Below are 10,898 nucleotides of genomic sequence, written 5' to 3'. Positions count from 1 at the left end.
CTTCGTAAAGAGAACAACAATGAACTTGGAACGGATCAGAACGTCAATGAACTTTCAAAAAGGTTGCGAACTCCACAGCGGTGGATAGTTCAAAATGCTTTCTTCGAACCAGCTGTACGCCACACCTAGTCGAAATTTCCAACCACGACGTATATGGCTTTTTTGTCTTCTTTCGCTGAAGGTTTTCGAATTTAGATATATAAACATGTGTTAAGTGCCACTCTTCAAAGTGACTTTGCGACCTCTCGTTTGACTTCTTGTGGACAGATTAACAGCTAGATTGCATCTACGCAAAGGGCGGATTCCAAGACAACATTGGACCATTGATCGGAATATGCTGCAAAACGTAGGATCTTTGCTTACATGCTTATTGCTAATCGTAAACGCTGCATCAACCGACCCAAGCTCCGACGAGACAAGCGTATGCCAAAACGTGTTAGTACCTGCAGGTTTCAAAAACATCCCATCGTCAGAGCAGGACGCCTGGAGTGTAAGTTTTATGGAGAAAATATCGTATTACATTACAATTATCAGCGATCTCATAGGTTTAGTTTAACTGATTGAATGATTTCTAGAATCTTGTAGGGCGCTATTGATCTGCCAATATTCAGTATAAGGATATGTTTTCTATCTCGCTGAATTACATATGTTAATAAATTACATCTCACTTTTTAAATATGCGAAATGTTTGGGAGAAACAAATTGCGCTGTTCTTTCTTCCTAATTTGTGTATGTAGATAAAAAAAAAAACTAAATTAATTCCAAGAAAAATGCACCTTATTTTTTTTTAATTGGATCTTGTTTTTCAGCCTTTTCGCAATATTTTTTTGGGCAGAATGGCAATTTAGAGATAGAAGCGTCGCAAGCGAGAACGGGGTGCCGACAAGTCTTTCGGCCCTAATACCGGATTTTTAACAGATCATAACGGTGTTTCTAAACATGACGAAAATACATGGAGAAGGGGAACAAGAGGGACAAAGGACAAACATAAATCTCCAAACACAGCTAGGTGACTGGTGAGCGACCGAAAAAATCCGCCTGGTCCGGGTATCGAACCCGGGACCTCTCCATTACAAGTGGAGAGGTCCCGCTAAACATCTTTTTGCATACTCCATTTTACTTCAAGTCCGACCCCAGGCAGCACTACAACCCGATAGAGCCAATTAAGCGGAACCAAAATTGCAACGTCATGGTACTATTTTTTTTTCCTTTTTTTTTGTGTGAGTTTGCTTTATCACTGGCTTGAACAATAACTCCCAGAGTACGGCGAGACGAGGGTCCCTTGGCGAGAAGACTGCGTAGAGCATAAACGCATAACACATAATCGAGGAAGAAAAAAAGGGGAGGGGGGTGTAATACGTGAGACGCTGAGAAGTCAGGCGAGGTAGCGTGCCTCTGCACGCTCCCTCCCTGGCTTCATGACTTCCACCTCGTCCACCGGCCATATTTCGAGCTGTCGCCGAAGCTTCAGGTAATCACGCCCGTCCGCAGAATTGTTCTCGGAAAAGGTATGCACTGGCGCTTCTGCGACCCACCTGGATGGCCATCGTATGGTGTTGTCCGAGTCCCTACTCTTGCGTTGACTCTGCAGGTTATACTTGACGCCTGTGTGCTTGCGTCCCCTTTTTTGTTTTAATCTACCTTAGCTGTTTGTTAGTTTTTTCTCCATCTTTTTACACCGATCGAGACCGCGAGGAGAAGAAGGATATTCTTAATTAAAACAGAAAAAGAGTCAAAATTATTGAGCGTCGCCATATCTGCCATTCTGTTCCTTTCTCCTCCTCTTAAGATTCTTCTCGTTGTTCGCCCAGTCCACGGTGTGGCCCAGTCTCGGGTGGTTTAAAGGGGTGCCGGATCGAAACTACAAATATACGCAGAAAGTTCGGACATAAGTCGAATAGGATCAATAATACGTGTAAAAAATAATTGCACGCTCGTATTGTGAGCCGCATGGCTATATTTCTCGCTTTTAATTACGAGTTTTGGCGAGCGCTTTAAAGGGCCCTGCAAAAATATTTAAGCGTCTAGCTTTTCTTGCGGTTTCCACATCTCCTGAGGTTCGGGCAAGCCAGCGGGCACGGAGAGAGTGACTAAATATCAGGGGCTCTAAACTCGTCAGACACAAAGTTGGGGCCGACGTTCACGGAGCGAGCCGATTGGACGATCACGACGATGACTTCGCGCTTTTTTCGCCAGCGTCCAATCGGCGCGTTCTGCGAACTTTGGGCTCCAACTTTGTGTTTGACGAGCTTAGGGCCCCAGTGCGTCATATCTTAACCGGATGACGGCTTAGACCGGATGACGGATGACCGGCTTGACAAGGCCTCGCAGTCGGCCTCGTCGTCGGCGTAACCACGCGCGTTGCATTATGGGACGTTTCCCCGCTGAAGTTAGCGGGAATATTTTCCCGCCAAGTTTAGCGGGCAAATTCTTCCGCTAAATATAGCCGGAACTTTTCCCGCTAAATTTAGTGGAAAGCTTTTCCTGCAAAATTTAGTAGGAAATTTTCCCTGATAAAGTTTGCGGGGAAATTCACGTCACGTGACCTCAACACCAATTCACTTTCCCCGCTAAATTTAGGGGATAAAATGACGTCACGAATTCGTATCATGTCACCCATGAAGAAATTCAGCGACAGGAGGAAAGAGGAGGACGAGGATGGGCGCACCTTCCCCTCCGTAACCCTCCCTCTAAATTTTTTACCTTTTCGATTTAGAGCATAAGTAGGCTTCGTAAATTGCAAAATTTTGGATTTGAACCGTAAGAAGGGTCGACGTTTTTTAAATCTTTCGAAACCTGACCGTTGGAGGTATGCGAAATTTCTAGTTATTACCGTGAGTAATTTTTGATACCGGTTGGTTCTGCGAAGACTTTAAAAATGTCCTCGAACCGTATACACTGTTTTAGCTTAAGTCCAGGGGCAATTGATGCTACAAGTGCGAGCATCTCGCCCTAAACAGTGCTTTCATTATACGAGCGCTCGTGTTAGGCAGGGACGCTAAAAGCCCAGTGCTCGTGCTTCTACCAATCGGTTGCGCCTGGACTTAAAGGGAAGATGGGGCACTTCTACATTTGAGAAAAAATGCTTGAATTGCGTTCATTTGGCCTTTAGAATAACAGATATCAAAATTATATTTCAATGCGACGCGCCGGAGAGCCACAAGAGCAATTTCAAAATACGGCTGAAGCCACGCCTCCCAAGCCTTGGGCAGCCAAAAGAGCCGTCGATGACGTCACGGACAGCGACTGTCTTTCGCGTTTTTCTCGCGTTTAACAATACTTACGCAGCAAATGGTTTCGGTATTCGGGTTCATGGGGTAAAAATACACTAGAATTCGCTTCTAACTCATTTTTTCCAAGAAGCTCCGTAGCTTCCCTTTAAGCTGGAACGAAGTATAGAAAGTATTCACTGGACGCCATATTTGGGGGCGATGTATAGAGCGCATGCTCACAATGAGCTCACGTTAATAGGCTGCTAAGACCAGCAATCTTGATGATGCTGAATGCACGTTGCAAAAGAACTGTGGAAAGTGGCCGTCAGCACGGGCTCAGCAGTCGCGCACACAGCTATGGCCGCCAGTGAATATTCCCTATAGGGTGCTTGAGAAAATAAAAAAGTATTTTCGGGAAAAAACTACCACCAAACGCCGATCGCAGAGATTCCAATAAAACATATTATTAAGCAAAATATGAACATAAGACACACTGATTAATTTTTTAATTAAGGAAAATGCACATATGATTCCAATTAAAATCATTCTCAGCGTAATAAAACCCCTGGATAGCTCAATTTTATGACGTCTTGAAGCACTGAGGAAGCTCGAGGGCGAGCTAAAAGTTACCGCTCGTGCAGCAGGCACAAGGCCGGCGATGCGAAACACGGATGATATTCTTGTCATCCATTTCATTCATTCGCGTTATCGCATGAAACAACCGTGGCTAACCACTCGTTACCAAAAATAATGTTTTTCTTTTTTTTTACGTTAGTGTTGGGTGCGTTTGGAAATCTTTGCAGAAAGATTCTGTATCAAGGCGGACTCGCGACTCACACAAAACGTCAGTAGTGGGAAGCACATGCAACGTTGTTCGTAGACACTGACACTTCTTAAGCAATAATTACTAGGAGACATATATGCACATCTAAAGTTTTCTCTTTGTCTTCATAGTTTGTCGCTGCACCCGGAGACTTCATGTACGTGTTGTACAGAAATTTTCACAGTGACCGTCAAAACAAAGGAACAAATAAGTGTGTCATGGTACAGAAAGTTCCCTATGACGACACAGCGGAGACAAGATTTGCTAACTACACAAAGTGGTACAATGAAACAACATGTTTATCGTAAGTAAACATAGATTTCATTCCTACTATACCAAGCTCTCAGTTAAAAACAAATATGAAGCTTATTAGCGCACAACTAACAAACTTGTTTTCAGGTACGCGATGCAATCGTTCTACAAACTCGTAATGTTGGATGGAAGTAAAGGTACAACAAAAAACGTGTTGGCTGCACGACATAAAGTTGGTAAGCATCAAACACCCTTTACGAGAATGCTGACAACTCGTCGTGACACTGTCTTAAGGCCCGTTCACACTCTTGCGACCGAGTACGACTGAGAGAGACGAGATCTCTTAAAACTTGTTAAATGTTTTTAGAATAAGGGAACACACTGGGCATTGTGGCGCCATCTATGCGGTGACCCTGGAACTGCATTTCACAAGAGCGAAGGTTTTGCGGGATTTCATAGGTCAAATGTGCATAATACCCCTTAGAAAGGCTCGTTTATAACATTGACAAAAGCTTTTCGAGCCAAGAAAGAAAGGATAATGCGCGAGAAATAAAAAAAAAAAAAAAAATATGGCGGACCGCCGAGTTTACATTGCTTCCCAATAGATGGCGCCAGTGTGTTTTCTGGTTTAAGAAGTTTTAAGGAACCCAGGTTTAAGAGGTCGCAAGAGTGTGAACGGGCGTTTAGAACGCACGATTAAAAAGTATACAATTCCAGGTGTGCTTAATGCATTCCAAAAATTGCTGCGCGCGAGCTTCGCAGATCAACGCGAATGATAGCATTTAGAGGCAGGTCAACGCTTGTAGCATTTAGAGGCAGGTCAACGCGAATGACGCGATCGCGAAAAGCAATTGCATTCCAACACACAATCTGCTTGAAGAGAATGATGCTGGTGTATCAAATGTTGATTGTACCTGTGAAAATCACGTTTTTTATGGCCTAATCGTTGTTAGCGCGCATCGTTATTTGCTGGAAAAGCCCCAACTAAGCACGTTCGACCAAACAGGAAATGAATACAATGATATCTTTCAAGTTATGAAAGGACTTAAGAAATATTGACCGCTTGTTGGCTACAACTTTGTTCGATCGCCTCACTGAAGGCGATTTTAGCCGTCAACGATAAAGAGCATTTCCGCGCCTCACAAGAGCGCAGCGAAGCGGATTGGCGGCAAAGGGAATCAGGACGGGGCTTGAGCGCGCTTGTGCGGAGCGGACAGGCTTTTTGACCTAGACGACAAAGATCGCGTTCGGTGTGAGAGCCTTTACTTATCTCTGCACGTATCTGCTGGGGAAGAAAAGATGGGCTTGGTGCGATTGACTCAGGGGGTTCATGAGGCGTGGAACCAAGCTCGAGAGGATTACGTGATAACACATCCATCGAGCTAGTACACGGTGGATATACCAGTTCGTTGGATGTGTTGAGATGTGTATGGATGTAGCTGCTCGATGGATGTAGTTGCTCTTTGTATGTAGTCGCTCGATGGACATAGTTGCTCAATGGATGTGATTGCTCATCCTTCCTGTTTCGATGCCTAGCGCGCCATTACATCCATCGTGCTAGCGCATCCATAGAAGCCAAGATGGCTGCCATTCGGCTTTTTGCGTTGTTTACATTCTTATGCAAGAACAAGTTCGTCTGTTTCTTTTGCAGGGGTTCTGGTGACGTCAGAACGCCGAGCTCCGACAAATCCTGAATGAACCACAGTGGGTAGACCTCAAGGCAGCTTGCTTTGAAGTCTACCCACTATCCTTCACTTGAAACCAATCAAAGCTCGGCGTGTTTCTGACGTCGCCGCAACCCCTGCACAAAAAGCAGACGAATTGCTCTCCGCAATGGTTTGGGAGCCACAGGGAACAAACGGTAAGCCCCAGAACGTTAGTATATCGTAAATAAATTCGAAAGGACATTCAGACTTTTTTTTTTCTCAAGGCGAAATAAAAGGTGTGATGCTGTTTACCGTCCTAATTTTAAAATAAAGTTTATTTTCAGTTAATTTCGAGGATGAAAAAACAGTAACTAAAGTTTGATCACTCTGGAAACAACAAACAAAGAGCCGACGTAGCGTGTCCCCCTTCGGAGACGCCGAGGGCCGCAGAAAGTCCATAACGCACAAAGGGTCCTTTTACTCGCTTTTGTATATTCAATTCAGCGTAGAACTCTTTAAAATAAAGTGAACTATTATACAGCATAGTTAAAGGAAGAAAAAAACTTGAATGATTGATGAATGTAATGGCACGTTTTGGGGACGAAGCTGCTCGACGGATGTGATGGCGCTATGGATGTGGTGACACGATGGATGTGGTGACACGATGGATGTAACGGCACGATGGATGTAATGACACGCTTTTGGACGAAGTTGCTCAATGGATGTGATGGCGCGGTGGATGTAATGTCACAATGGATGTAACGGCATAACGGACGTAATGGCACGCTGGATGAACTGGCCAAAAATGAATGCAATTGCAAGATGGATGTGCTGGCAATATGGATATACGGGCACGATAAATGTAATGCAGACTTGGACGTATAGTTCAACTACTCTACTCAAACTACTGTAGCTTAACTACTTTTCCGAGTAACTTGGTAACTTCCAATTACAATTTTATTTGGGTAATTAGTAGTTTACTTAAACTACGTTTTTCAGGTAACTTCTACTCAAATTACTAACTACTTTCAAAATCTAGGGCTAACATTGCTCATCACGAAAGATTGAGCGCAGAAATGAATAAGACGCCGGCAGATGAAGTGGCATTCCCGAACAAAGTGCCCCCTCATTATACACGGCAGCCGTAGAAACTGCATCTTAGGCGTCCTTGGGCCGAGGTAGCGACGAGCAGCCAAAACATAACACCGGCGCGCACGAACGCAGGAAGAGACGCTTAAAGGGCAACTCCGCTTCATTTTTGATATTTAGAAAACTATGTAGCCCTCTTCAGTATCGTGTAGGAAGACGCCATGTCAAATATTACGATCTAATTCCGTTTATATATTTAATAAACTGGCCAGCAAACCTTCAAACGATCCAAGTTGCCGAAATCATGCCAACTCGAGCGTGCGGCGTGAGGCGCAATCGTCAGCGCAGTCAATGCGACGGAGTTTGAGCGGCAAACGTTGATCCACTACGTCAGAGGCATGACTACGTCATTCTCACGTTTTGTTTGTTTTTACTTCTCAGAGCGAAATTGAACGATGATGTCATGAGTTTCTCCTCCCGGTGTTGGCTGACCGGGCGTTCACGTGATCACCGTAACGCGGAATAACGCGGATGCGCTAGTTTGCGCTGTCCTGGCGTTTATCGGTCTGTTTCTCCGCTCCCCTTCCCCCGGGCCATCACCGTCCACGTCATGCGAAGCGACCTGCCCGCGTCGCGTGTCCTGTCCCTCGCTCCCTCCCGAACGTCACAAGACCACGTGGTTCGACGTGACGTGACCATGACTCTGACGACCCGAGACTAATGGTGCCTGACGCAACCGAAGTTTTGGTTTTGGTATCAGATGATGTTTAAATTATGATTACAAAAATAATATTCCACATTCCGCGAATCCGAAGACGTAGAGTTGTTTAGTAGTGGGGGGCTTTGTGAATTGGAATAACATGTAAGCCTAAATTTCTCGGAATTGAGCCGAGTTGCCCTTTAACAAGCCTTGGACGGGTATTGACCTAAGCCGGTAATGCACGCAGGCGCCGCGCCTCCAGCTGCAACCGTGGAAGGCGGGGACACTCCCAGGATTGTTGTTGTTTTCATGTTGCCTGCCTTTAGTTAGTTCCGGCTCAAGCGGTAGGTTCCACGGGAGGCGTCAGTGGAATGACCTCGCAGCTGGGCACGTGTTCCCATGCTCGCTTCGTCGTCAGCGCATACTCCCTTGCCAAAGCCGGACTCCCCCGCGTACAAACGCACGCACAGATAATCCGTTCATGGGAGCAAGTTCCCGCTTCCAGCTGAAACTGTACGAGTGCCGATACCGGTTCACGTACTTCTTCGTGTCCTTTCGACCTTCCACGCCAGGGAGACCTCCTCTCTGTTAAAAACGTTTTAATTTTCAGGCGTGTCAGGCGCGTCAGGATACCGTAGTCACCGGCGGGGATTGCGAGTCACCCTTGGGAGCTCCTTTTGTTGGACCCGGCGTCAGCCGCGAAGTATACTTCGTTTCATCTTCTCTTAAACCATAACTTTTTTTTAGTAGCTCAGCACTAGCACTGCAACGAGACGCGCAGTCGTCTGGATGATCTCATCGTCCTGGAGCGAGACTTGAACCCTTGACGGTCAGGTGCACTCGCTCCGCGTACTCTCCGAACATCGTGGGAGTAAAATGGGACCAGTCACAACATTCTCAGCTTGCCGAAAAAAAAATAAACAAAGCAGAAGAGTGTTATAAACCACTCTCTAGCCGAGGCAAACCTCACACATGTTTCGTCATGGACACCTAAGATGCCGATACTCGCTTACCCGACCATGCACATCCTGTTTCTCAAATTCAACGCTGTCGTTCCATCTAGCGCGTCGGTGGAACGTCTTTCTAGTTTGGCTGGGGACGTCTTTAGGAGAAAGAGGAGAAAACTCTTCGATAAGAACGTTGAAAGTGAATTGCTTCTGCGAGTAAATAAACTAGTTTGGTGAAAACGCAAGCCATAAAACGACTGCATTTATTTTAGGCTCGCAGGGTTTTTCACGGGTCGAAACTGCTGTTCATTTTGCTACCACAAAAATAGAAAAAAGTAACTTCGAAAGTAACTTCGAAGTAACTCGCTACTTCTTTACAGCAGTTAGTAGTTTACTCAACTACTATCTCAAATGCGTAATTTCTACTCTACTCCAATTACTTTTGGCGGCGATACTCACTAACTTAACTGCCTTTTTTGAGTAATTTGTACATGTCTGATGTAATGGCACGAATTTGAACGTAATTGCTCGATGGATGTAATGGCGTAATGGATGTGATGGCCCCCAGCCGCGCGAGGGTGCTGGGTTATGTGCACGATCTCCAAACATAAGACCCTTCCGCTAAATGCTCTCAGGACGGTGTATAGTTTGCTCGAAGGCAGCGCCGTCTTGATACACCCGGGCACTTAAACAGATTCGACAAGGTTTTAAAAGAGGCACGCACCCGATCCCGATAGGAAACGATAACCTGACAGTTTATTTATTTATTTATTTATTGTACCCTCAGGGCCCGAAGGCATTACAGAGGGGGAGAGCGTAGGCAGGGAAAATATAACAATTCAGCAATACTAAAACAAATAAAAAGTGAACAAACAGGTCAGAAATCAGCGCAAAAATGGTTATTTATGGCACTTCGAAAAAGATTAGAGTCTGTTATGGCAGCAATTAAACCGGGAAGGTGGTTCCATTCTTGAGCTGTGCGTGGTAGAAAAGATGAATGAAATGTGTTGGTTAATGAGCTTGGGACTCCAACTTTGTGCTGGTGATCTACACGAGGCGAGATGTAATAGGGGGGAGTTATGAAATGGTCGCGTAATAGGGGATTATGAAAATAAATTTTATGAAAAAGGCATAAGCGTGAAATTTTACGGCGAAGTGAAAGAGATGGTAAAGATAAATTATTCTTCATTGACGAGACACTGGCGGTGCGGTGATAGTTCGATAGAATGAAACGAGCTGATCTATTTTGAATGGATTCTAAAGCAGTGATGAGGGTAATATGATCGGGATCCCAGATGGATGCTGCATACTCAAGCTTAGGTCTTATTAATGTTTTATAGAGGACCAATTTAAGTGAAACAGGTGCTAAAGAAAAATTCCGTTTTAAATAACCCAGCATGCAGTTAGTACGATTAGTGACATATTCTATATGGGGTTTCCATGAAAGGTTAGAAGTTAAGTTAACACCAAGATACTTGTATGACGACACTTGTTCCAAGGAGTTGCCATCAAGGTAGTAAGAAGGACTCTCACTAAACTGACGGGTTACTCTCATGTGTTTACATTTACTAGTGTTTAGTTTCATTAGCCACAACTCACACCAACGAGACACAGAGTTAATATCAGACTGAAGTGTGAGCGTGTCTTGGTTACTTCGGATTTCACGGTATATTACGCAATCATCGGCATAGAGACAGACGGATGATGACATATTAACTGGTAGGTCGTTAATATAAATTAAGAATAGTAAGGGACCTAGAACAGACCCCTGGGGAACACCAGAGTTTACTGACGCAAGTGGAGAGTTTTCATTATTGACTGTTACAAATTGCGAACGATTAGTAAGAAAAGAATGAATCCATGCAAGAACGTTAGGGTCAATGTTAAGTTTAGCAAGTTTCAATAGTAATAGTTTATGACACACTTTATCAAAAGCTTTTGCAAAATCCAAGAAGATGCAGTCCACCTGGGAGCCTTGGTCAATGAGAGAATGAATGTCGTGAGTGAAAGATAGAAGCTGAGTTTCACATGACAATGATTTACGAAATCCGTGCTGAGCTGTGGTGAAAAAATTATTCATTTCTAGGAAGTTTACAAGATGGGAAAATATGATGTGCTCGAGAAGTTTACATGGGATGCTGGTTAACGAAATGGGACGATAGTTATGAGGAGAATGTTTGTCACCAGCTTTTGGAATAGGGACCACCTTCCCCACCTTCCAGTCCGAGG

General features: G+C 44.6%; 1 protein-coding gene across 1 annotated transcript in view; it reads left to right on the top strand.

The window, feature by feature from the left end:
- Window positions 1–334: 334 nt before the first annotated feature.
- The window catches only part of LOC120846643, a 31,038-nt gene continuing 20,474 nt past the window's right edge, over window positions 335–10,898 (top strand). Inside the window, exons 1-3 of the mRNA XM_040218477.1 lie at window positions 335–490; window positions 4,167–4,339; window positions 4,435–4,523. Coding sequence (XP_040074411.1) covers window positions 335–490; window positions 4,167–4,339; window positions 4,435–4,523 — 418 coding nt within the window. The remainder of the gene's footprint in view (window positions 491–4,166; window positions 4,340–4,434; window positions 4,524–10,898) is intronic.

The sequence above is a fragment of the Ixodes scapularis genome, unplaced genomic scaffold, assembly GCF_016920785.2.
Source record: "Ixodes scapularis isolate PalLabHiFi unplaced genomic scaffold, ASM1692078v2 PGA_scaffold3__209_contigs__length_174095766, whole genome shotgun sequence".
In the NCBI taxonomy this organism is placed as follows: domain Eukaryota; kingdom Metazoa; phylum Arthropoda; class Arachnida; order Ixodida; family Ixodidae; genus Ixodes; species Ixodes scapularis.
This window is presented reverse-complemented; position numbering and strand designations above follow the sequence as displayed.